The sequence below is a fragment of the Pseudorca crassidens genome, chromosome 9 (assembly GCF_039906515.1).
Source record: "Pseudorca crassidens isolate mPseCra1 chromosome 9, mPseCra1.hap1, whole genome shotgun sequence".
Classification (NCBI taxonomy): Eukaryota; Metazoa; Chordata; class Mammalia; order Artiodactyla; family Delphinidae; genus Pseudorca; species Pseudorca crassidens.
The window spans coordinates 71071455-71097878 of NC_090304.1; the positions used below are offsets into that span (position 1 = coordinate 71071455).

The following is a 26424-nucleotide window of genomic DNA, read 5'->3' on the forward strand; positions in this document are numbered from 1 at the left end:
CTGTCTAAAGCATCCTATTCATTCACCCCCGTCACTTATCTCTCCACCTGGGTTAGAAATCCTCGTGGGCCCAGTGTTGTGCTGAGCTAGAGCTGGTCCTAGTGCATATGCTTGTCCTGAAAACTGGCATGAGTATCACAGCAAATGAAGTCCACAAGATATAAACTGAAATGATTTTTAAAAAATATTTGTCTCTTCTTTCATGCCATTTCCATAACGTTTTCTTATTTAAGACTTCAGACTATGATATTCATAAATGTGGAAAGGGGGTGTAGCCACTGCTCCAGTTTTCCTTGTATGTCTGTACGTGATATCACTTAGATTATTTCTTAATCTCATTATTAAGTGTAGTCATTGTCTTCACCATTGAGCCAGTGTGCTTTTCTGAACCTAGATGTTTTCATGCTGGGATGGATCCCCCCATAAACATTTTAATCCTACAGCTGTACTCTCAACCAGAGGCGATTTTGCTCCCCAGGGGGACATTTGGCAATGTCTGGAGATATTTTTGGTGGTCACAGTTTGGGGGCTGATACTGGCATCTAGTGGGTGGAGGCCAGGGGTATTGCTAAACATCCTGCAATGCACACGAGAGCCCCTGACAAAGAATTTTCCAGTCCAAATGTCAGTAGTATCAAGGTCAAAACAATGCAGCTCTACAGGAATGTATTTTATCCTAAATATATGTTTAAAGACACTCCAGCTGGAAATAACTGAAGTGTTAAGTCAGCCACTGAAAGAAATCAGATTAAAGAAAAATTGTTTCATGAAATCTAGAGAATTGGAATGTAAAGTCGCCATTTTAAAATGTTTATTGTTTTCCTGATATAACATTTAAAACATTTAAAAAAAATTTATTAATTACAATTTATTTATTTATTTTGAAGATTGTCCCTTTGGCCTGGGTTTGCCGTTTCTGTGTCACATTTCGAAAGCAGGCTCCTGTTTTGTGCTGACGTGAGTTATAAGATACTCAGGAATGAGACTGTTCTAGAATTCATGACGGATCTCTGCCACAAAACTGGCATGTCCTGCTTTACCCAGACGTGTGAGAAACAGCTGATTGGGCTCATTGTCATTACAAGGTAAAAGCCTGCGTTTAAATAGACTCTTCTCTAGAGAATGCATTATGTATCCCGTGTGGGAACAGGGCACTGGCCTGAGCCCAGACCTGATCAGTCTACTCACCTGTTACAGACCTGACCGTTCTCAGTTGTCTAGAGTGCAGGCTTCCTCGAGGGGCATGCTTGGTGGTCCACAGTCTGACCTGGTCCTTCCTTACCTCCTGCTGTACCCTCTCCCCTAACCGCCAGTGGTCTGCATTTTGCTGCTCCAGCCCCTCTGCCTGGTTCCCCCACCCCCATTTCTGCCTTTTACATTTCTGCTCCCACAAAGTCCAGCTCAAACGTTACTGCTTTTCTGAAGCTTCCACCTGTCCATTCAGTTGGAATTATTCAGTTCCCGCCCCTGTGCTGCTCCCCAAACCCAGTGCTCTTTTTTCTTTCTTTCTTTCTTTTTTTTTTTGGCCACACCATGCGACTTGTAGGATCTTAGTTCCCTGACAGGGGATTTGAACCCGCGCCCTCGGCAGTGGAGGCTCGGAGTCCTAACCACTGGACCGCCAGGCAATTCCCAAAGTCCAGTGTTTGTAAGTCACCTCTTTAGAGCCATTTTATTTCATTTTATTACATCACAGTGTAAACAAGCAGGACCCTATGGGGCCTTCCCAGGCAGACTTCTGCCCCATATCCTCTTTCTTAGCTCCTCTCTGAAGTACCCAAATGACAGTATCTGATGCACATTTCCTTCACCACAACCCAGTGTGTCAGCAGACTGGCTTTACTGTGCGTGGGTGAGCAGACCCAAGTCTGATTCAGTAACAACAGGACAGAACATCAGGTCCGTGTCTCATCTCTGCTGTAAGATTATGAGGCCGTCAAGGCTGAGACCTTTCAAGTCTCTAGGTTTGTCTGTGTATACATCTGTCATCAATGCACATTTCAACTGAATGGGACACGGGCAGTTAGGTGACTTCGTGAGGACCAAAAAGCCCCGCCTATGCAGCTGCTGGTCCAGGGACACTTCTTTTAGAGGATGCACTAGTCTTCTCCTAGTCTGGCTTGGAATTTCCACTTGAAGTTGTCTTTCTGGGTTACAGAGTAGAGAGGTGGTGCGGATTGAATTCCACGCTGCCCCCTTATTCTCCTGTCATGATCTTCATGGATTAAGTTATCACACTATTTCAGAGTCACCCTGCAAGGTACCCAGAGCCCAGAAGAAACCTGACAAGGAGGTTTCTGTCCCAAGGCTGCGGTGGCATGAGAGAATGTTCCAGGCCACACGGTACCTGATGAAGGGGAGAAAGAGCTTAGAAAGATCTCAGCCGACCTGCTTTGCAGTTTTGCCCAGGCCAGCCCTAGATGGGAGAGGAAGCAGGCTTCCAGAATTGGGTGGTCCATCAGCCTGCTTGGGGTGCTTTTTATCAGAAGCGCTAGTTGGGAGTTCAGAAAATCTTAGTGGCACCAGAAGCTGATGGGAAAGTTTTGAGCCATGCTTCAGCCTTTGAACATTTAAGAATGATTTACCTGAAGTGGCAGTGTATCTCAGTGAGAAAAGCACGTGGTGGTCTAATGACTCTCCCACTGGTAGAGGTCCTCCTGTGAACGAAGAGTTAATTAATGCTCTTCTCAGATAAGAGCTGATCCTTTTTTCTTTTTTAAAGTGGCTATTCTTGAGTTATTATCTTTCATAATTTCTGAAATTCTTGAGAATAATACTTTGAATTAAAAGTATAGTGAAGGGCTTCCCTGGTGGCGCAGTGGTTGAGAGTCCGCCTGCCGATGCAGGGGACGCGGGTTCGTGTCCCGGTCCAGGAAGATCCCACGTGCCACGGAGCGGCTGGGCCCGTGAGCCATGGCCGCTGGGCCTGCGCGTCCGGAGCCTGTGCTCCACAACGGGAGAGGCCCGCGTAACGCAAAAAAAAAAAAAATATATATATATATATATAGTGAAAGAGCCACTTACCTTGTAGGATTTGGGAAAAGAACTTAAAGATTTCTTGCCTTTACCAGATACAATAACAAAACCTATCGCATCGATGACATTGACTGGTCAGTGAAGCCCACGCACACCTTCCAGAAGCGGGATGGCACCGAGATCACCTATGTGGATTACTACAAGCAGGTGGGACTTGTCTTCCTTCATCCTCATCTCCCTTCTGCTTAGCTCAGAAGAGGGTCCCTGTTCCTTTCCAATCCAACAAGTTCCCCAGTCTGTCGGGCTGAGTCTGCCTCTGACATAATTTTCTGACCTGTCCCTTCCCCTCCATCTCCACCGTTCCTGTATCGGCTCAGACCGTCATCCTGTCTCCTGTGGTCCTTCCTGTAGTCTGAGTTACCTCCTTTAAAACATATCTGATAATGCCACTTCCCCGCTTAAAATATTCCCATGGCTCTCTGTTGCTTTAGAAGTCAGATCTAAGCTCCTGAGCAGAATTCCCCAGGTCCTTTATGATCTGGCCCCTCCCTGTCTCTTGAGTCTCATCACTTACCATCCCCTGTTTCCTTCTTGGGTTCTGCTGTGCCCACCATTCGTGGTTCCTCGAGTCAGTTACCCCCCTATGCATTTTCACACATGTTGCTTCCTCTTCCTTGATGCCCACTCATGGCCAGCCGGTCACTGAACACCCTTCAGTACTCAGCTCAGCAGTCAGCTCTTAAGGGAGCCCTAGGATGCTCTCCCCTGGGTCCCCTCCCTGCACTTAGCTGCAGACGACTATCTCAGAAAGGACACGGAGGGTCTGACTCCCCTCCTCAACGCTGAGCTCTTGATTTCTGGATGCCCAGGGTGGCATTTAGTAGGTACTCAAACATTTACTGATGGAATCTCCTGCTGACTCTGGGAGCTTGATTCACAGGGATGACAATTTCCTCATCCCCACCATCCAACTTCAGTTCCTTTCAGAGGTGCCTTCTCTTTAATGTGCAGTCGTATTTCAGTCTCCAAAATCTCACTGTTTTAAAAACAAAAACAGAAAGCAAAAACCCTGCCTTGACCTTTCTATACCTTCAGGAAAAGCGATCTCTTTTTCCTCCTTAGCTCATTTCTTTAGAAGGTTGTCTAAACTAGCTCCAAGCACCTCTTCAGTTCTTCCTTCCTGAAACCTCAGTAGTCTGGTACCCGGTTCTGCTGCTATGGAAATAGCCCTCCAAGGTCAAATTCAGCTACTGTTCTTATTCGGAGGGGCTTTTGGTGGCTTTGGACACTAGTAACCACTCCCACTGAGCTGAACTCTTCTTCCTTGGCCCCTCCACACATCCCTGGTGGTTCTCTGCTAGGTTTCAGGTGGTTCTGTCTCAGCCTCTTTTGACATCTTCCTTCTTCGTTTCCCCCAGACATTAAATGCTATTATTCACCACGGTCCCCTTGCAGAGGATCTTTGCTTCATATTTTGAGATTGTTCAAATATGGTATTTTTGCCTTGCCCTCATTCCTAAATTATATCCTCATCTCCGTTTCAGACTGTATTTGCATGAATATCCTGCAGGCATCTCACACTAACATAATTCAAACTGAATTCATTGTCTTTCCCACTTCCCTCTCTCCTTGGGAATTCTGCCTCTCAGGAAGACATTTTGGTCCTTCCTCATCTTTACCGTCACCTCCTCGTTCAGTTGTGTAAGCGCTGAATCGTCCACGCAGAGCTTTTAGTCCAGTTCCTGCAGGTGATGAGCACTTCCTTTCTTCAACTGTAGCATCACACAGTTTGACCTCATCTCTCACGGCACTCCCACCACGCACCCCATGCTGCCATCACCCCAGTCTACTTGCTGTCACTCAGCCTTCGCTCATGTTCAAGAGACATTGGCATAAAGCCTCACTGTACCTTTCCTCTTCAAGGTCAAATGTCATCTCGTTAGTGAAGTCCTCTCTGACTTTGCTCCCTCTCACACTCACAGAAGAGCTAGCTGTTCTCTTCCCTGAGCACTTGTAGAACATTCCACACTGCTTCCAGAACACGTCTTCCTTACAGAACACAGATGGCATTTGACATTTGGCAAAGCATCTTGTGCAGAAAATGTGCTCCATAAGTGTTCGTTTATCAGACACAAAGTTGGTTAAACATTTTTTTTTCTGCACAGTTAGATTCATTTTTCTTTGATGTATATTAGGACACGTGACATTTTGAAAAGGGAATCATGATAAAATCCCACTCACTTTCCTGTGTAATGAGTTGTGGTTCACTGCATATATATTAGGGAGAAAAAGAAAATGGTGCCAATTTCTAGAATGTCCTCCTCTCTGTCCTAGGAAAGGAATGCTAATTATTATGCAGTCAACTTTCAAAGTGGAAGACATCTTGATATTGACCTTTATATTTCTCTATTTTATCTTATCATGAAAAATATTTTCAAACGCTAAGAAAATTGGGGCACGGGAGAGAGTAAAGTTCAGCTGATGACACAGCTTAGTGGGTAGAATTCCTGGCCATGTTCCAGGTAAATGGAATATCCTCTTCCTGGAACATGTCCCACTTTTGCTTGAGCTGTTCCTGGAACTTGTAATACTCCCACGTTTTCTTCAAGGTTCTCTCTTGGATTCTACTTCCTTCACGAAGCCTTCCCTGATTTACCAGCCAGAAATTGTTTTCACTACCACCCTGTTCCCTACTCCTTGCGAGGGACCCAGTCCTGAGTGGTGTAACAAGCAGAGGTTCCCAGGTCTTAAGGGATGAATCCTGGCTGTGCTAATGTACAGTTATGGGACCTTGGGAAAGTTACTTAATTTCTGATGCTGTTTCCTCATCAGTGAAGGGGATGATGATAGTATTTGACTCATCGTGGTTAAGATTAAAGGAGGAAATGAATTAATTTACCAAACAGAAATAGACTCACAAACATAGAAAACAAACTTACAGTCACCGAAGGGGAAAGGGTGGGGGATAAATGAGGAGTTTGGGATTAACAGATACACACTACTATATATAAAATAGATAAACAACAAGGACCTATTGTATAGCACAGGGAACTATACTCAATATCTTGTAGCAACCTATAATGGAAAAGAATCTGAAAGAGAATACGTACGTGTGTGTGTGTGTGTGTGTGTTTGTATAACTATCACTTTGCTGTACACCAGAAACTAACACAACATTGTAAATCAACTACACTTCAGTTAAAAAAAAAACATAGTACACATCCATTAAAAAAAGACTAAATGAGGGAAAATATAAGTGCTTAGCATATATTATTTGTGCTACTGGTCTACTTTGCTTTGTAGATAATGTAGTTATGTGTAAACGTAGGAACTGTGCCTCTTTTATCTTTGTATCCCCTGCTGTTCCTGGAATATAGCAAGCACGAGATGTGAATTAATGAAGTCACATATAAAAACTCTCTGTGAAGCCTTCTCCAGGCTTTTCAGCCATAGCATTGTTGCAATGATCACATTTCCTGAATTGTTTTTAAAGACTTAAAGTCCTAATTGAATAGAGAAGCACTCACTGCTAGCTTCCTTAATTATAATTATTGATGTCAGTGTCATATAGTCGCCAGGCAGTTGGTAAATTATAATTCCAGTTGTTCTGTCATCAGTATTGAGTAAATTATACTGGCAATGAGTGTTCATTGGAAACTTTGCCGTTGGAAGGTAAATGAACTCGTGGCAAGGTGAGAATGTTGAAATTCAAGTTTACAAAGGGAAAGGGGGTGGGGTAGGAACTAATGATTGCTGAGGACTCATTATAAACCAGACACCACGCTAGTGGTTTACATGGGACACCTCTGAGCTACCGTTCTCCTCATGTCATAGATGAGGAAAGGTAAGTAACTTCCCCAGTGTCACAGTCCATGTACGCACTGATAGAAGAGCTGGGGATCAGATTTACATTTGTTGGAGTTCAAAGCTGTTTCCCTATAACGTCATACTATCCTAGGAATGAAGGACAGTTGTGCCCTTTTGGGAAATCTGAGATTGACTCAATATAACCCTTGCCTCCAACTTGTGTATAGGTATTTTCAAAATGAGCACAGGCGCTTAGAACCAGTTAGTTATACATGGGGCAGTCTGCCTCAGTCTCCAACGGTGGAAATGCTGCAGTGGGGTCATGGCATTATGGATGGAGCTAGCTGAAGGCTATTCTGTCTCTGGATGAAACTCAGAAGAGAGCAAGGAAATGAATGAAAAAAAAAACAACAGTATTGCATTAGAAAAGATAATAAAATCATGAAACTGACCCTGAGATATAAGAGATAGGTCCTAGGAAGGAAGTAGAAATGAGTACGTAACCATACGGATTAGTAGGAACTTTTTTTCCTCTATTGAATGGATTTGCTTATCTATTCATTTGGGGATTACCTTGCTGCTCATAAGCAAGGATGCTCGTTTTACAGTGTTTCCATATTAACTTTTCCCTCATTAATCTTGCATCCTACAGCAATATGATATTACCTTATCTGACCTAAACCAGCCAGTGCTCGTTAGTCTGTTGAAAAGCAAGAGAAATGATGACGCTGAGGTCCGGATGGCCCACCTGATCCCCGAGCTCTGCTTTCTAACAGGTGATGTTTACGTTTTATACGCTGTCAGGCTCTCAGTCACAGATTCCTGATACTTTGCGGTGGGTAGAGCCTCCTTAAGTTAGCTGAGTGCTGGAGCACTAATTTAACCCATGGAGGATGAACCTTAAGTTATTTATTTCATCACAGAGGAAGTGGAAGGGTAGAGTGCTCTTTGGTAATTGCTCAGCACGGTGAAAGCTATCTATTTCCTTTATCTCGTGTATTCTGTTTGTTAATTTGATGTTAAAATGGTCCCCAGATGTTTTCCTAAAACCAAGCTGTTCTTCCGCATTTTTTGAACTTCACTAGGCTAAGAAGCCACGTGATTTAATTTTCTTCAGGTATATTCTTTGAGTGGTGCCAAAATGCTCCTTATTTTCTTTTTGCATAAGCTTCAAGGTAATCTTCGCTCTCTAGTAGAAGCTGAATAACTGTCTCAGGTGCTTTTAATCATGCTCGTCTGATTACCAGGGTGAGACTAAGGGTGGACTTTCTACTTTTTACACTTTGTATTGCTCAGATCAGTTATCATGTGTATGAATTTCTTTCGTGATTAGAAAAGTTGACAAGGACATCATCCCTGCAGGGAGGGATGCCCATTCTTAGTGGTACTAGGACATCCCAGGTCTGCACAGTCCCCATGGTGGCCTCTAGCCACACGTGGTCACTGAGCACTTGACACATGACTAGTGCGACTGAGGGACTGGCTGGGGAAGTGCTGTAAGTGTCAAATATAGACTGGATGCCTAAGACGTAGTATGAAAAGAAAAGGGAAACTACCTCATTGACACATTTTTCATATTGGCTGCATGTTGAAATGATAATATTTTGGATATATTGAGTTAAATAATATATACTATTTGAATAATTGCATCTGTTTCTTTTTGGCTTTTTTTTAATGTGGCTACTACAGAAAATTTTAAATGACACGTGGCTTGCACTGCTGTCAGATGGTGCTATCCAGACGGTGAATCTGATTCAGTTTAAGTGAAACTTTCATTACCCTGTGCCTGAGATGGGCTGGGGTTACATCAAGGACTGTCCATTTTTCACTTTGTTTTCATTCACGTTGAATAGGGCTGCCGGGCGAGGCAACATCTGATTTCCGGCTGATGAAGGCTGTGGCTGAAGAAACGCGCCTCAGTCCTTTGGGAAGGCAGCAGCGCCTGGCCAGGCTCGCAGATGATATCCAGAGGTACAGGGACATCTCCACATCCAGACGCTTCACAGTATCTCTTTAGTGATAAGTTTGTTATCAGCAATGATATCTCACCTTTATCGAGCACTTAACATGTACCAGGCAGTGTGGTAGCACTGTCCATGTATTGTCATGTTTAATTTTTACATCAGCCCTGTGAAGTAGTCAATTAGTCCTGCCTTTTGCCAATAAGGAAACCACAGCTTTAAAAGATTTCAGAGTTTGCTCAAGGTCACATGTTATTAAATGTCAGCGCTTGGAGTTGAAGTTTGGTCTGTCTGGCTCGAAGTCCCATTTTGCTAACCAGTGAGCCACACTGGGAGCCTTTCCATCCCTGCGTGTCCCCCATGGGTGCAGTCTTCCTATAATTCTCTTGAGCAGGGAAAACAATGGTGAGTAGAAATAGAAGTCAGGAGCCCTAAAAAAATCAGTCTGAATAATTAAGTTGTAATTTTATCTCTAATGATTAAAATTCTTTAGAAAGTAAGCCCTTTAATGATTTAAAACTCAACTCTATCAACAGAAACAAGGATGCTCGTTTTGAGCTGGAGACCTGGGGCCTGCATTTTGGATGCCAGATGTCTCTGACTGGCCGGGTTGTGCCTTCAGAAAATATAATAATACAAGACCACACAGTAAGTGCAGTGATTTTATTTTCATTTAAAAGTATTTTCTTGAATGTGTGTCAGTTTGATCATATGCCAGAATGACTAGTGGGCTTAGAATATTCATTTGGTTTTTCCATGGCCATGTCCCTGCCTTTCCTTTGTTCTAAACCTCCAGGTCCCTCTGTTTTCCTTTTTAATCCGAGTGTACTTTTGAAAGGCTTCGCGGCACCCAGCGGACACAATTTAGGTCAGTCACTGTGATGTGGTGTCACATTTAAAGATGAGTTAGAAAATGGTATTTCAAGCCATTGCAATCAAAACATGCCAACCTATTACTGCGTGTTGTAGTACTCTTACATCACTTAAAAAAAAAAATCTGTGGTACCTGAGAAAATTCTTTTAACTGCTGAAGATTAATTCCAATAGACCATATTTCCTGGTACCTCAGGGTTTTTTTTCCCCCAGAGTAAAATGCTGCTCAGTTGGCATAAAGGTGAAGAAGTTTGCACAGAGCCCATCCCAGCCACGGCATTTAGGCGGAGAGGCACTCTGAAACCTGCAGAGACAAATCATTGCTTCTTTGGGGCTTCCATTTAAAAATGAACCTATTTTATGCAAAAATTGCACATTCTCTTTCTACTTTTCCCCTCTGTTTTGCCCATTTTTAAAGCCAATTACATTTCATTTTTAAAGGCACTCTTCTTGCCTTTGTTTGATATAATAAGTAAGCCAACATGTCAAAACTAACGACTGAGCAAGCGCATGGTTTTTTGTCGGCAGAATGGAGATTTTTCTCATCATTTCTTTTTGATAATCTATCCAAGCAACCGAAACCCTTATTGGAGAAGCTGAAGAAAAACTACTTTAAAAGCAGAACAAAACAAAACTTGGTCAAGTCCTAAAATGTAGACCCCCATTAAGATCTTGTTCAGGAGTCAGTAAAGAGAAGCTCAGTTTCGGTTCCACACGTAAAGTGAGATGGGAAATATTTAAAATGGTCTGTCTCATCATCTCTAGGTCGAGTCATATTTGTCAGAGATTTGTTTGCATTTTTTGGCCTGGAAACAGGTCTCCATAGGAGAAGGGGGCACTAAGGTGGAGAACCCGCCCCCTAGAGGCGATGGTGGGTGGGCTAGAGGTGGCTGTGTCCTCGACTTCTCAGCTGATCCTGCTTTCTGGAAATTGGGTTCGAGGAACTGAGTACACTAAAGGTTCACAGGCTTCAGAGTGGCCCGTGGCCATTTGTCCTGGGCCCCCTGCCAGCCCATAACAGGTAGGAGTGTAGGTGAGAGAGCTGTGGCTCTCTTCACACTGGTTGTAAAGGGAAGGAACGAATCCTAGCTCCAGACAGAAGCCTTTATGGAGGCCTAGCCCTTCCCCTTCATTCTCAGGCTAAGGTTGCTTCCTGAAGTTGAGTCCCTGCCTGGCCACCGTGAGATTGGCTGGGGCCTGGAAGTCAGAGTGCTTGCTGGAAAGGGCCCTGGTTGCAAAGACAAGAGCAGTATTCTAAACCTTCAGTGCCACCAGCTGGCTCCATCACCCTTTTCAGCCATGTCTTTGGAACCTGTAAAACAAGGGAATTGGAATGCTTCTTAAACGGTAATGTGCAGATGAATCACTGGGGAACTTGTTAACATGCAGATTCTGATTCAGTGGGTCTGGGATTGGGCCCAGGACTCTGCATTTCTAACGAGCTCTCAGGAGATAGCCATGCTGCTACAAGGCAACACTTTAAGTAGCAAGAGATTAGATTGCAGTGTTTTTTTAAATTCTAACAGTGACTCTTCCTGGTTTACCACACCAAGAACATTTCCATTTGATTCCAGTCCATGGATATAAACAGAAGGCTGGGGACCAGTCTGAAGTCTCCCCTCTTCAAGGCAGGGAGCTTGTTTTTCCTGGTCACCTGGGGAACCTTCCAAAGAATGAGAAAGGAGCTTGCGTCCTGGCCTCATCTTTGCTCCTAGACGTATCTACTCTTGGCATAATGTATAGTCTTTAATTGTAGGGTTTGTTAGTTTCGGTATGATGACCTGCATTGTGTCAGTCATCAGCATTTTCTATTTGAGATATCTAGGTACCTAAAGCAAAGAGACCAAACTGGACAGCCAGTAGCCTGGCTTTTACATTCATAGTAAAGGTCGTAGACTTTTAGAGCTGGAAGGGAACCTAGAGATTTGAACCAGGCACCTTTCCTTGCCCACAGCAGAGCCCCGTGAAGTAAAGGGACTTGCCAAGGATCTGCAGGCAAGGAACGGCTAACCTGGGATGATGCTGAGCTACGTCTACTCCCAGGAAGCACATGTGTTGTGTTCAGATGTGCAGTGCTTGTATCTGTGTTTTAAGTCTGAGAATAGCAGACTGTACTAAATAGTTCTGTTATGACAAATATGAACTATTTCCACACTGTCTTTTTTATTTAATTGTTCTCTGAGTAAATTTGTTCAACCCTTTCACAATCATTATTTTTCTCAGTGTCAACCTGTGTCTGCGGCTGACTGGTCCAAGGATATGCGAACTTGCAAGATTTTAAGTGCGCAGTCTTTGAATAAATGGTTGGTTATGTGTAGCAACAGAGCTGAACGTGTGACGGAGAGCTTTTTGAACTGCTTGAGAAGAGTTGGAAGGCCCATAGGATTTAATGTGAACCACCCCAAAATGTGAGAAGATGCAGAAAATCATCCCAACTTTTTTCACATATTAATTTGGTTTGTTTAAAAGATAGGAGATGATGGCTGATACAGCTACAAAAGTGTTTTTTTTTTTTAATGTCAGTAAAGTTTCCTAACGTAGAATGCCAAGCAGTTATAAGTAGATAGATTTGGCAATGATTAAATTTTTATCCAGTTGAAATGTATTTTATGTTGGTCTTTATAAAACTTTATTTTCATAGTTCTTCCTAGGCAGTACTCTCATTATCTCAGCGTCTTTCCAGTACTAGTTGAGGTATAAATCCTTAATAAATCCATATAGTGCCTCCTCAGTTTCTTTTCTTAATTCTTCCATATCACTTACTTATAAAACTGAACAGCAAACAGGATATTAACAAATAAATGTTGCATTTCCTGACTTATTTGATAGATTTTATGTTTTAAAATTTAATGTAAGAATAGATCTGAAATAAGCTTTTCTTATTCTGTTCCTGTAGCATAAGATTAGTCATCTAGATAGTTTCTGGTAGAACCAGGTCATTCATTTAGCCTTTGAACATTTATTGAGTATCTGCTACTACATACTAAATGCTATGCTATTTGCATGGGATGAGAGGAATATGATGCTTTCAATTTAATAAGGGATCCATTCATATACAGCCACGCTCAAAGTCGAATATTGTTCTGCTTTAGAAAAACCGTAAAGTTGGTCATACCTTACTTCATTGAGCTCGCTATGCATAAAAAAGAGCAACAGATACTTCTTTTTCTTTGTTGTAGTGGAGGTGCAAATGTCCTAAATTGGCAGGGTGGGAAGTTATTCTTTAAACACATGGTTACTAATTAATTACATCAGCAGCATAAGCATTGTTGAAAACCATAGCTGTTCCCAAAGTCTCATTTTACACTGTACTATAGAATCCTTCTCTTATCAAATCTGTTAACAAATCGCCTGGTTTGAGTTTCACCTGCTCTAATTTCTCTTAACCCATGAGGTAATAAGGCAGGAAAAGATTCATGAAAGAAGCCACAGTCCCGGAACCTGGGCTGGCATCATAGGCTCTTTCTCACCCAAATTCCAACAAGCCCATGCCCGTGTTCGGTCCTTGGCCTGTTTTATTTGAAAGCTCATATTTTAGTCCATCCTTTTTTTCCCCTATGAAGTATCCATTTACTTACTAGATTTATATGTGTAGTTTTCTTCCATCTGAAACAACGTTGCTGGCCACTCCTGTTAGAACCCGCAAGCGGCAGACAGTGGTCCTGCCACCTGCTGGTCAACTTTCAAAAGGCCACTGGGTATTGGGAAAGTCCCATTATATTTACATATGAGAGGCTGAACCTATGTCAAGAAAACAGATCTAAAAATTCTTCTCCGTGGCAATTTTTTTCTGTAGCATCTGGCCCCTAATATAATGTAACCACAGAACTGATAATTGATAAGTATTGATACTTGTCCACTGATTGATTGATTATAGCTAAATATTCCAGGCTCCACACAGTGTGCCATTAAGGAAAAAAGGAAGGTTTTAGTATAAATCATACAGATTAACTGAACATCTTGATCTCATTAACCTAATGATTTTTATTTTAAAGTTCCCAGGGAGATTCAGAATTAGAGAATTGTTAATCCCAGTTTAACTTGAACTCTGTTTCAGTCATTTGATATTGAGACTTGTGTTTCAGAAGTTCACTTTCAACTCCATTTTGAACAACAGAATTGTTCAAATAGCATCTGTAGGGACTCTATACAATGGAGAAAATTTCATTTTTCACCAAACTATTTTTTAAGTTAATAAAAATGGTAATGAAATGTTGCTGGTGTATCATGTGTGGGAGAAGCAATTTTAGACTCAAAAGCTTTCACTTTAATGATTTTTTTCTCAAATTATAGTCTGTTATAAAAATCAACTAATATTATTTTTAGTTCTATATGATTATGTGCTACTAAGAAGGGAGCTCTGCATTTTCAAAATTAATTTTTTTTCTGTAGCATAAAAGTACAAGAAAATCCAGCTGCATTTCTTCACGCTATACAGAAATATGTTGATCCTGAGGTTCAGTTGGTAAGTATAGTATAATTCTTGAGGTATAATTTTAATTTTTTCTTCATATCTAATAGCCTTGAAAGAAGGAATTTGAACATGTTCTCCCATGATATGTTTGCAAATTGCTGTGCATTTCCCCAAGCACCCAAGAAAGTATTTATCTTGATATTTTAATCAATATTTTGTTTTCCTTTCATGTTTCTAATATTAATTTTTAAATACTTTTTGTTACTCCTGTATCAACCTCTTGGGTGTCTACATATTTTCCAACTTACTGGGAGGATCATCTTTCACTCAAGATTTAAGATAAATTGACTCCCATCTTATCCCATAAGTGTTGGGGCACCCTGTGTTCTCCCCATTGTTTCAGGAGATTCTTGGAAGGTTTAAGTGTCTCCATGTCACCTATGGCCCCATGTCCCTGCCTCCTCTGAATTCTTGCCCGCTTTCATGGGTGCCTTTTCCTTCTGCATTGCATCACCCTGAGGGACACCCACAATTGCTTCATTTCCCAAAGTATTGTGTGTGTGTGTGTGCGTGTGGTATGTGTGTGTGTGTTGGTGTATGTGTGTGTCCTGTGTGTGTCTGTGTGTGTGTGATGTATCTGACTTTGCTGAGGGTTTGGGGCCAAGGCATGGTTATATCACATGTCAACATTCCAGACAAGTTAAAATTGACATCCCTTTCTTAAAAAATCTCTCAATCATTCCTATTTCTTGGAAATGTTCTCTCAGTCTCCCACAGTACTGCAGTGCTTTTCTGTCCCATCTCCTGTCTGACCCCCCTAGCTCATTCATCCCAACTCCCAACTTTCCTATTCATAGTGCATGCAAAGCAACTTAGCTATCTCTTTGTTTCCACAAAAAATGGCCCGTAAGGATGTTATAATACAGGAAGTTATCATCCTAAGAGCATTTATTTTTCACTTTAAAAAGTAAAATCAAACTAACAGAAAAGTTGCAGGAATAGTACAAAGAACTGTAATATACCATTCACCCAGATTCCCCAATTTTTGACATTTTATTTATGATTTTCTATCATTTTCCTCCTCCCTCCCTCCCTCCCTCCCTTCCTATCTATCCTATTTTTTTCCTGAACCATCTGAGTGTAAGTTACAGGAGTGATGCCCATTACCTTTTAAAAAATACATTTGCACACATTTCGTACAAACAAGGCCACTCTCCTATGGAACCATAGAACAACCATCAAAATCAGGGAGCAGTACAACTAGCTAATCCACAGACTCCACTCTTAGTTCTCCATTTGTCCCCCAAATGTCTTCTCTGTTAAAAGGATCTAATATGTTGCCCTTAGTTTCCCTGTCTCTTTCATCTCTCCTTCAGTCTGTAACAGTTCCCTAGTTTTCCCTTGACTTTGATGACCTTCCAGTTTTGAAGAGCATAAACCAGTTATTTTATATAATGTCCCTCAATTTGGGTTGGTCTAATGTTTCCTTATGATTAAATTCAGGTTATGCACTTTTGGCAGGAGTGTCACAGCAATGATTCTGTGTTCTTACTGCATCTTACCAGGGGGGACTCCATTGATTGAGATGGTTTGTGTCAATTTTCTCCATTGTAAAGTTACACTTTTTCTCTTTGTAATTAATCAGGTTTTTTTCTTTATTTTTTTGGTAGGGAGATACTTTGAGACTATGAAAATATCCTGTTCTTCATCAGACTTTTCCTACTAGTTTTAGAATCCATTGATAATTCTTGTCTGAATCCATTACTACTCTGATGGTTGTCAAATGGTGGCTTTCTAATTTTGTACTTCCTTCTATAATTATTAGTTGGCATTATAAGGAAGAGCTTTCTCTTCTTCCCATTTGTTTGTTCACTTATTTACATCAGTATGGATTCATGGATTCCTCTTTTATTTACCAGCTTATAGTCTATCATTACTGTTATTTATTTCGATATCCAAATTGTCCTTGGTTTTGCCAGTGGGAGCCCCATTCAAGCTGACTTGTGTGTCTTTTTGACACCTTCCCAACTTTCTTGGAACAATTCCTTACTGTCTGGCACAATAAGACATTCCAGGTTAATCTAAGTTTTGCTGTCTAACTCTAGAATCATATGTTTTCCCAATGAGCCCTGATTCCTTTTGGTAGAGAACAGTATTTAGAAACCAAGATCTGGGCGCTGGGTGTGTTTATTTGCTACTGGGGTGTCACTGCCCCTAGGCTTTCTCAATGGGCAAAGCTAAGAAATATGTATATGTATGTGTGTGCATATATATACATACACACTTGCATCCATTTTATTACTATATGTAGTTATGTATATGTTAAAATATTTTATTAAAATTTTAAAGATTAAAAACGTGTTCACGCCTCCAGTTGCAACCCAGTGCCACAGGAAAGTGTTCCCCCTTTCCATATTTGTACCTCATCTCTCTAATAGTGAGAAACATGGCCCTTATTATTCTCCACATACTTGCTTCTTTATCCGTGGTGTGTTACCAGTCTCACTTGACTCCCACCTTCTTTTGGTCCTGGTCCCCATTGGGCTATTCCTTGTTCTTCCACCTACCTTGCTTAGTCCCAGACTCATGGGATGGAAGGCAGGAAACCCCCCTAAGAGAATTTTGCTGATAATTTAAAAATATTTTTCCCAACTTTATATAATTAAGTGTAAATAATTTTAGCCCTTGACATTATGATAATGAACAGTCCTATAGGTGAAAAAAATCACGTTGTTTTCTGTTAATTATGACAGTGCCTATCTTTTCTGTAATTTGGGTGTTTTGAAAGTAGAGAATAAAACATAGGAAGGAGATGGAGTTAGGCCAGGAGAGGTCCTTCTGTGAGGGAAGTACTTGATGGGAAGTAGAGGCAGTGAGAGAGAAGGGTGGAATTTAAAAATACCAGAGCACCTGAACCTTCTTTTTCCTTATTTTCCCTCCCCTCATACCTTACACTCAAGTCCAGGTTAACAAAAAATGTGTTGTTGCTTCTTCCTTTTATTTTGCCTGTCCAGCGCCTAATGGGAAAAAGACCACAATTTAAGCTAATTCTCCACTTTGCTTATCTGTGGATGAAGTTGGGGAGGAGGCAGTGGGGATGATAGCTGGAGAGCTACAGGGAAAGATCACTGCAGTAAGGGAGGCAGCTGGAGGAAGAGCTAGGATGGAAGGGAATTTGAGGAGACTGGCAGAATCAGATTGGCAGAGAAGCAAGGAGGAAGGAAGAGCCAAGGGAAGTGGTAGGATTGGAGGGAGGCTTTGCAGAGTGGATGGCTGATGAGAAGGCATTTCAAATCGCTTAGATTCATTGCTCTTTAAAGGCCATTTAAGAGAAGAACTGTAGGGGCAATTCCCTGGTGGTCCAGTGGTTAAGACTTGGTGCTTTCACTGCCGTGGCCCATGCTCAATCCCTGGTCAGGGAACTAAGATACTGCAAGCTGTGTGGTGTGGCCAAATAAAAAAAATAATAAAAAAGAGAAGAACTGTGGGTATGTTAATATTTGCTTCTTGGGAACTTAAGGGCAAAAGATGTTTGCATCCATATATTCGTGTTTTTTTAAAGCTTCCTCTAAACATAAGTAAATGAACTTTCTTCTGTTTTTTTTTTTTTTTTTTGACTTTCAGGTAATGTGTATTCTGCCTTCTAATCAGAATAGCTATTATGATTCCATTAAAAAATATTTGAGCTCCGACTGCCCCGTCCCCAGCCAGTGTGTGCTTGCTCAGACGTTGAATAAACAGGGAATGTTGATGAGCATCGCCACCAAGATTGCCTTGCAGATGACCTGTAAACTCGGAGGCGAGCTGTGGGCTGTGGAGATCCCTGTGAGGAACCGTCACTCTTTTTCTTTTAGTCATCAATCTATCTATTAATGAATTTTAAAAATTAAATCAAAGTAGGAGGAGATCTTTTCACGTGATCCTAGAAATATTTGCTTTGTTTGGTGGGTTGGTGGGTTGTATGTTTGTCTGCTCTGGGCTCCGTTACACCAGCCACTGGGAGGGTATCCAGAAGGTGAGGCGTGGCCCCTGTTCTCATGGAGCTTCGGTTAAGCTAATAACAGAATCTTTCGTGAAAGAGAATCTAGTTTGGCATCGACTTGGAGGCACTTGATTTGGAGCCTCCCAGCCGTGGTTTAAAATCTGTGTTCCATGGCCTCTGCCTTTACCTGCTTTCAGCAGGGTGATACTTTGCAGAGTAGCCTTGAACCCTGGATGGGACGCCCCCACTAGAGCTTGGGGAACCGGCAGAGCCTGTGATACAAACCTCCAAGTCGTGTTGGGAACTGAGAAAATCTCCTCTTTCCTGAGCTATGGCCACCATGGGAGGAAGTGAGGAGGGTGAGGAATGAGGGAATGTTGCCTATTCCCTTAACCAGGATGTACAAGGTTACCCCCAGCTGCCCCTCCTGGAGGACATAGACAAGTGAGGATTCCTTAGAGAGCTGAAGAATGGGGAATGGAATTTCCCTTCAGATTCCTTCAGCCTCGAGACGGAAGAAATGGACGGGCCACTTTACCAGGATCTCTTGAGCCACTGATGGCCCTTGCCCACCCCCATAAAGGATGGTGGCCATTTTCTATTACAATGAGTCTCTTAAGCAAAGTATGTACTATATTGTTCCCTCCATCTTTTTGCTTTTTGTTTTTCTTTGAAGCAGGTTCTTATTATTCCCTTCATCTTTAAGTTTCTCTGGTTTCTGGTTTAATAATCTGCCTCATCTCGACCTTGATCTCCCTGGCACATAGCTTAACTTCAATAATTCAATAACTAGGGACAGTCTTTTAAAAACTTCATAATACATCATTGCTTGGGAAAACACCTCATTCCATTAAATCATGAAAAATTTTAATTTTACAGTTAAAGTCCCTGATGGTGGTTGGTATTGATGTCTGTAAAGATGCATTCAACCAGGGAATGGTGGTGGTTGGATTTGTGGCCAGTATTAACCCCAGAATCACCAGGTACTTTTAAAATTACCCTAACATATTCTTCAGTTATTTAGACTATTACTTGTGGTTTAACTAAAGACTTTACAGAAAGGAATAGTTTGTATTCTTCACTCATTTTTAAAATATGGACACTTATGGTCATAAATTATACTTACATCTATAAATGTAATGGATAATATTGGGGTAAAGTGTAGTTCATTAAAAAACTATTTTTATACATACATTAGGACAAGCTATTGCTCGTATGCAAATCATATTCCCCAAATGATGGCCGTGTAGAAATTCTTGTGCATTTGTTTTCTGAACACCTGCACTGTATTGGGCTCCATACTAGGAAGTTTACATACACGATGTCAAGCAGTTGAGAATCAGATTGCCTGGATTTATATCCTGATCTGTCACTTACCTATTATGGTAAATGCTCAAGACATGCTTGCTGTTATTGTTGTTTTTAATGCTCGCAGAAACTTGATGTGGTGGTTGTTTACACAGCTATTAAAAACATAGGCAAGGGGCTTCCCTGGTGGCGCAGTGGTTGAGAGTCCGCCTGCCGATGCAGGGGACACGGGTTCGTGCCCCGGTCCGCGAAGATCCCACATGCCGCGGAGTGGCTGGGCCCGTGAGCCATGGCCGCTGAGCCTGCGCGTCTGGAGCCTGTGCTCTGCAACGGGAGAGGCCATAGCAGTGAGAGGCCCGCGTACCGCAAAAAAAAACCAACAAAAAAAAACATAGGCAAGGATGAGGGATAACACATTAAGCATTGACTCATAGTACATGTTAAATTTTAGTTCTTTGAAGTGTTTCAGTATTCGTAACTAAACAATGTGTTTTGAGGCTGTTTTGAACCATGTTTTCTTCCTAGAATTAAGCTATGTGATGTACTCCTCTAAATTGTGATCAGGTATATATTGGGGATTGTGGGAGACAGGAAAAGCAGCAATGTAACTGCGTGCCCCTGACTTCAGCCCAGGTTGTATGAGATCCCTGTTCTGTATGTCACTTCCTTAATCAAGCACATAAGGGACTTCCGACTGTTAGCAGCATTTCTAATTGCATCATTATTATTGCACAGATTTAGAGAACTGGAATAATGTGGACACATATATACCACTAAGTCATGATCTTCATTTTCCAAGTGCTTTTAATGAATAATTTGAGCAAGAGAACTTGCTTCTGAAATCTAAATAAGTTAATCATGTTAAGATTTCAATTCCCAAAAGCTTACCTATAGAAATGAAGTTTATGCTTGAGAAATCTTTGAATATTTTTAAAGTAGATCTGCTAAACTAATAAATTCCCTTATAATAATAATGTAGTGGTCTCTATTTATCAATGCTTATTATGTACCAAGTGCTGTGCTAAGTACATATATTATCTAGTTTAATTTTTACAACAACCCTATGAGGTACTAACTACCTTACTATCTTATAAATTTCCTTGGCACAAATGAGAAAACTGAGGCTTAGGTTCACATAAAAAAGTCACATAGCTGGTGAGTATACCAGCCAGGATTTGAACCCAGAGACGTCTGATGCTAGCACTGTGCTTTAGTTTCTCGTATCAATAAATTTTATTGAGGGGGGGGGCAGTGAGGGAGAGCATTTTAATATAATTGTAATCATACAGTGTATATAAAATTATGAACATTAATTTACTTATGTCTATTTCTTAATACTAATGCATGCTTAGAATAGAAATTTTGAAACTGAACTTTACTTCTGTTCTTTGCTTACTTTAGATGGTTCTCCCGCTGTATGCTTCAGAGAACAACGGCTGATGTTGCAGATTGCTTAAAAGTTTTCATGACTGGTACTAAAAGTGTAACAATGGGGGTGGGCTCCAAGCACTGTTCTTTCAGACCCCAAATTCATAAGCCTCTAGCAGACCAGACAGGTGGAAACAGACTTCTCAAGCCTGCCTGAGTTCACTGCCACCCAGTAGGAGACCCTGAAGTTGTGGCCTGACTCAAGCTAACAGACAGGCTCTGTCGAATTTACATTTGTGTCTGTGTGTGATAAACTAAAAGCCAGGAGGAAAAAAAGTCTGTAGCTGCTGGTGGCTCTTGCAAGCAGTTTGAAGGTCAGAATAAACCTACCCTGGAGGAGCAAGGATTATGACAGACCAGCATTAGGTCTAGAAATAGGAGAGAAGCTTTTGGGACTGGGATGGGGATGCTGACACATCAAGTGTGGCGTGGCAGGAGAAGATGGGAAAGGCAGCAGATGGGGAGGGTGCCTTCCTTACAATGGGATGCAGTAGAAAGAGGGGGTCTGGGGTTCCCATGCCCTTTCCAACCCTGGTCTGAATCTGGCTTGGTCATTCCCTAGCATTGTGACCTGTGCAAATCACTCCCCGATTTGCATCGTCCCAGCTATCAACTTTGGGGGGTCATAAATATTTGTTTCCAAAAAAGGTGAATTTGGTGACATATTTTGGTAGTGGGCTTACATATACGGTCATCTTCTATCAAACAAATGAATTTCCTGGGCAATAAACTCTCCTAAAACAATGGTGCCGTATATGCATGAAAAGAAATATTTTATCATATTACTTTCCCCTCACTTCAAAACCTTAGTAGCAGTTATGAAAAGCCTCTGTTGGGCAGGAGTCACTGTCTGGCCTCTGCTCTTCAGGCAATTTCTTAGAGCGAGTGGAAAATTTTCAGAGTTCATATTGTCAGCGAGAGTGATGGGTGAATCCACGTGAAGAGATGCTTTTAGAGGAACTGCCAAGTCGTTTCCTTATGTTTTCATATTTATGCTCATTAGAGAAGAAATTTACCTAAAATTATCCAGTCTGTCCTTATTGAGAGGATTTATAGATTTCAAGAAACTAAATTAGTATTAATATGGGTTTGGGAAATTTGTATGTCTATTGCATGAATTAAATTTTAATTTATTGCTTAAATATTAAAATTTTACTAAAGAGATATGCTAAGTTTGAGAATACATTATGCCATAGAAACCATAATGATTCCTTAAATAGCAGAGTTGCAGGAATGTTCTGGAAAGGTATCCATTTTTATATTATTGCAAATACAACCCAAATTAGGTATTACCCTGTCTTATCATGGTCTGAACTAGCAAGCTATTTAAATGTTAAAATATATGGGAATGTTATTCTTTGTTGGCATCAAGCAAGTCATTCTTTTCTTACTAACACCAAATCCTGCAGGGGCACTGAACAGATGGTACAAGCATAACCAGGGTTTGCCAGGACGGATAATTGTGTACCGTGACGGTGTAGGGGATGGTCAGCTAAGAACACTCATTGAATATGAAGTTCCACAGCTACTGAGCAGTGTGACAGAAGCAAGTTCAAATACCAGGTATCAAATTAGTATCCTTCCCCCACTTCCAGTTCTAGCATATTCATCGCAACTATTAAAATTACTATATGCCAGCATCTCTTTTTTTTTCCATGCAGTTAAGTTTCACTACATTTCTGCATTATGCAAGTACAACCAACCCTAGGTTGGAGGGTAGTTGGGATGGTATTACGTAAATAGTCTGGGTGGTATGAGCTTTTGGGGGCCCTGGGTCGGGGCACCAGAAGAAGGCAGGAATCCTCCAGGGTGCCTGACACTGAGATTCAGCAGGAAGCCTGCAGGGCTGCTGGCAGGTGAAGATGCTTCACACCTATTAACATGCTAGGGGAAAAAACAAGCTGTGGTTTCAACTTTGAGGCCTAAATCAAGACACAGGGCAAAAGCCTCTGACCTGCAGGCACTGATGTGCAGCTCAGGTCTGCAGAAGGTGCTGAGAGTGGTGTGTGTGCTGTGAAAGCTGGGCTACATATGAAAATCAGACCATGCTAAACACCAAGTACCTTGCTCTGCTGTCACACTTCTAGATTCAGTGTCTTGGTATATTTTCCTCCATGACTGTGTCAAGTGTTAAGAGCAAGAAAAATGTTAGAACTAGAAAATGGAGGAGGATGACGATCTTAAATTGGCTTCTTAAAATCCTCAGAAAGCCTCTTATTCTGCTGTGCATAGAGCTTGGTCTGTAGGGTTACACCGTCGTCACCACCGTCAACCAAAGTGTCGCAGCCACGAGCCCCAAAGGAGCTGAGCCTTGACCTCATTAGTAATCATCAGAAAGGAGGGAGAGAATCATAGTTTGGAGGCAGAACCACCTTTAGCTGTATCCAAAATATCAAAGCCAAAATTTCTCATTCCCCGCTGACCTTGGGTTAGTTAGATTTTATTAAGAATCACCTCCATGCAATTTGGGGATCACAGGAGTAAATTTAGCAGCTGACGGTGCTAAGGAGTTAGTTCTCCTGCACTATAACATCAACTTTTAAAAAGTTTCAAGATTGAAAACATTAATAATATATTTTTAAAATAATTAAAACACTTAGGGCTTCCTTGGTGGCGCAGTGGTTGAGGGTCCGCCTGCCGACGCAGGGGACACGTGTTCGTGCCCCGGTCCGGGAAGATCCCACATGCCGCAGAGCGGCTGGGCCCCTGAGCCATGGCCGCTGAGCCTGCGCGTCCAGAGCCTGTGCTCCGCAACGGGAGAGGCCACAACAGTGAGAGGCCCGCGTACCGCAAAAAAAAAAAAAAAAAAATTAAAACACTTAAAGTGAAATTTCAGTGACCCTTGCATCCTAGAGGTTTCTTCCATGATGGGAATATTTGGATTTGGATTTGGATTTTACCAAATACTGACTTAACACTTGGTCATTTAGCATTTGGCCCATATGTGTATGTGGACCGTCCATCGATCCTCCCAGGTGCGTGTTTTGCAGGATTCAGAAGCGTTGATTTGAAGAATAAGAGGAACTTCTGGTTCTTCCTTTGCTATTCAGAAATTGAGAAGACTGAAGGTGAAAATAGAGATGATTGCTAATGGGAAGAAAATATTGTCTCCACGGATAATTCTGAAAAATCTTTCTTTAGAAGTGCTGATTGTAGTTCATTGTCCTGTGAACCATTCTCCCCTGTCCCGCCTCAGTGATATAAATTGGTCAAATGACTGAGCATACCACGCTTTTGCAACAAATGAAGACAATCCTTGATTTAAAAAATTGTTTGTGTCTCTGGGGGAGGGGAGATTGGGGGTAATTTTTCTTTGTTTTGCAACGTTTCGCTGATCAATTTATTTCATTTTAAGATTACCAAAAAATATATATAAATAAATAGAAAGTTGCATGGCTTGGTTTAGTTCTCTCCATATTTATTTATTTATTTATTTATTATTTTGCCTCTCTTGTTCCAAGCCCCAAACTGTCAGTGATCGTGGTCAGGAAGAAGTGCATGCCACGATTCTTGATGGAAACAGGCCGAACTCTGCAGAACCCACCTCTTGGCACCATCGTGGATTCAGGAGCAACACGGCCTGAATGGCAAGTCTGTTAGAAAATCCGTTTTTAACAAAGCTTTGACTGTGTGTGGTCAGTTTTGGTCCTGTTCTGCGAGCTTTCTTTCTCACAGTCCTTCTTTTCCCCTCAGGTATGACTTTTACTTGATCAGCCGGGTTGCCTGTCGGGGAACCCTTAATCCCACCTACTATAATGTCATTTATGATGACAACGGCCTGAAGCCCGACCACATGCAGAGACTCACATTCAAACTGTGCCACCTCTACTACAACTGGCCAGTAAGTGACAGCTGTTTATTTAGGTACAGAGTGGTACTCGAGGTGCCTACCAGGGAGTTGTCACCCGATTCACCTTGGTGTCCCAACCCCTGGCACAATGCCTGATTTTCCACAAAGGAAGGATGAATGAATGAATGAATGACTTCTTAAGTCCACAGTGGATGAAACCCAGTCTATCATAGGCGTAAAATAGCAGTAACTCTATAATGCATTAGCGTTGATAATTTTTCTAGAAGACTTTATTATATACATTTTCTTATGCCAGCCTGGGAGGAAATCAGGGTATTGTTATTTCCAAGTTACAGATGAGGCAATTGAAGACAACTCAGATGTTGTGTCTGGTGGGAAAGTAACAGGCTTGGCTCTGTTCTGTATTCCTATACGTTAGGCCCAGAGCTGCTCACCAAGTCCAAAGTCAAGATTTGCTCTGAGCCCCTTGGACCATCAAATTGTAGGAAACTTAGATCAGCCCTAAGCATGTGGCTTGCAGGTCCCAGCACCGGGAAGCCAGACTGGCCCTCTCTGCTCTCCCATCTTGCTAAGTGAATTTAAGTTCCCAGGAGAAAGGGTGCCCTTTGTTGATTGAGTTTGCTTCCAATTGACTTACATTCTATCTTGTATAAAACTAGTGGATGAAAAAACTCAGGAAAAAAATACCACTTTGAAGAGGAAGTTATTCTCTTAATCATTACCAATACTTTTTCCTCCTTAGGGCCTAATCAGTGTTCCAGCCCCGTGTCAGTATGCACACAAGCTGACCTTTCTGGTGGCACAAAGCACTCATAAAGAACCAAGTTTGGAATTAGCCAATTCTCTCTTCTACCTGTGATGACATGAACCACGGGCATCCCTAGCGGAGGTTTCTGAGGAGTCGTTGGTGTACTTTGTACAAATCTGCCGTGAGCTCGAGGCTGTGACTGGGGGAAGGAGATTCAGTTTAGTTTTAACTTACGGAAAAGAAAAAAACCCCAAATAACTGAATCTGAAATGGTTCAAAAGAAATGTATGTTGTTTTATTTTAAAGGTTACTTGCTTGAAGTGAATGCTTATTGTGGTGTACGGAATTAAAATGTACTATCATCTGAAAGTAATACTACAAAGCTAAATAGCTTCTAAGAAAATAAATGTTTGCATGATGTTTTGATGGTAGGCAAACGGGGTCTACTTTCTACACTAAAATTTGCAGAAGTTTTCTTAAATTATGTTACAGAGCGTTTTGTTGAGTGGTTTAAATAGTTGTTAGAAAATAAAGAACATTCAGAGCATCACATGTGTGTTTACTGTTATTCAGATTTCAGTTGGCATTTCATGTGAATTTCATTATTTAAGGGTTTTCAGCAAAGACTCTTACCCAGTAGACCACTTCACCATCACTCTTTGAGTTATATTTCTAAAAATGAATATTTCACTTATTCTCTCTTTTTGAAAATTGAAGTGTAGTTAATTTACAATGTTGTGTTAGTTTCAAGTGTACAGCAAAATGATTCAGTGATATATATATATATGTGTGTGTGTGTGTGTGTGTGTATATATATATATATTCTTTTTCAGATTTCACTTGTTCTCTTAGGGAATTTTATTTCTCTTAGGGAATTTTATTTCACTTAGTAGCAACTGCTCTCATTGATGACCTTGCTTCCTACTGCACAGAAAAGACAGACGCCATGAGGAGAGAACTTGCACAGACTACCATCCCATCTACCCACCTAAGGGCATCTCTGTGCATAGACCCTGCCCCTCGCCTCATTATCATAAATAAACTGTGTCTGCGCTCCTGTGGAAGGCCCTCCACTGGTGTACTAAATCCCGTTCCCTCTGCTCTATCAAGAACACT

General features: G+C 41.5%; 1 protein-coding gene across 1 annotated transcript in view; it reads left to right on the forward strand.

The window, feature by feature from the left end:
* Positions 1 to 25844, forward strand: part of PIWIL4 (piwi like RNA-mediated gene silencing 4) — a 39974-nt gene extending 14130 nt beyond the window's left edge. The window contains exons 6-19 of the mRNA XM_067747647.1: positions 888 to 1085; positions 3072 to 3183; positions 7436 to 7559; positions 8637 to 8754; positions 9281 to 9392; positions 11841 to 12025; positions 14010 to 14082; positions 17656 to 17856; positions 18893 to 18996; positions 20723 to 20793; positions 22159 to 22312; positions 24211 to 24336; positions 24443 to 24590; positions 25303 to 25844. Coding sequence (XP_067603748.1) covers positions 888 to 1085; positions 3072 to 3183; positions 7436 to 7559; positions 8637 to 8754; positions 9281 to 9392; positions 11841 to 12025; positions 14010 to 14082; positions 17656 to 17856; positions 18893 to 18996; positions 20723 to 20793; positions 22159 to 22312; positions 24211 to 24336; positions 24443 to 24590; positions 25303 to 25419 — 1843 coding nt within the window. The 3' untranslated portion in view covers positions 25420 to 25844. The remainder of the gene's footprint in view (positions 1 to 887; positions 1086 to 3071; positions 3184 to 7435; positions 7560 to 8636; positions 8755 to 9280; positions 9393 to 11840; positions 12026 to 14009; positions 14083 to 17655; positions 17857 to 18892; positions 18997 to 20722; positions 20794 to 22158; positions 22313 to 24210; positions 24337 to 24442; positions 24591 to 25302) is intronic.
* The last annotated feature ends 580 nt before the right edge of the window (positions 25845 to 26424 follow it).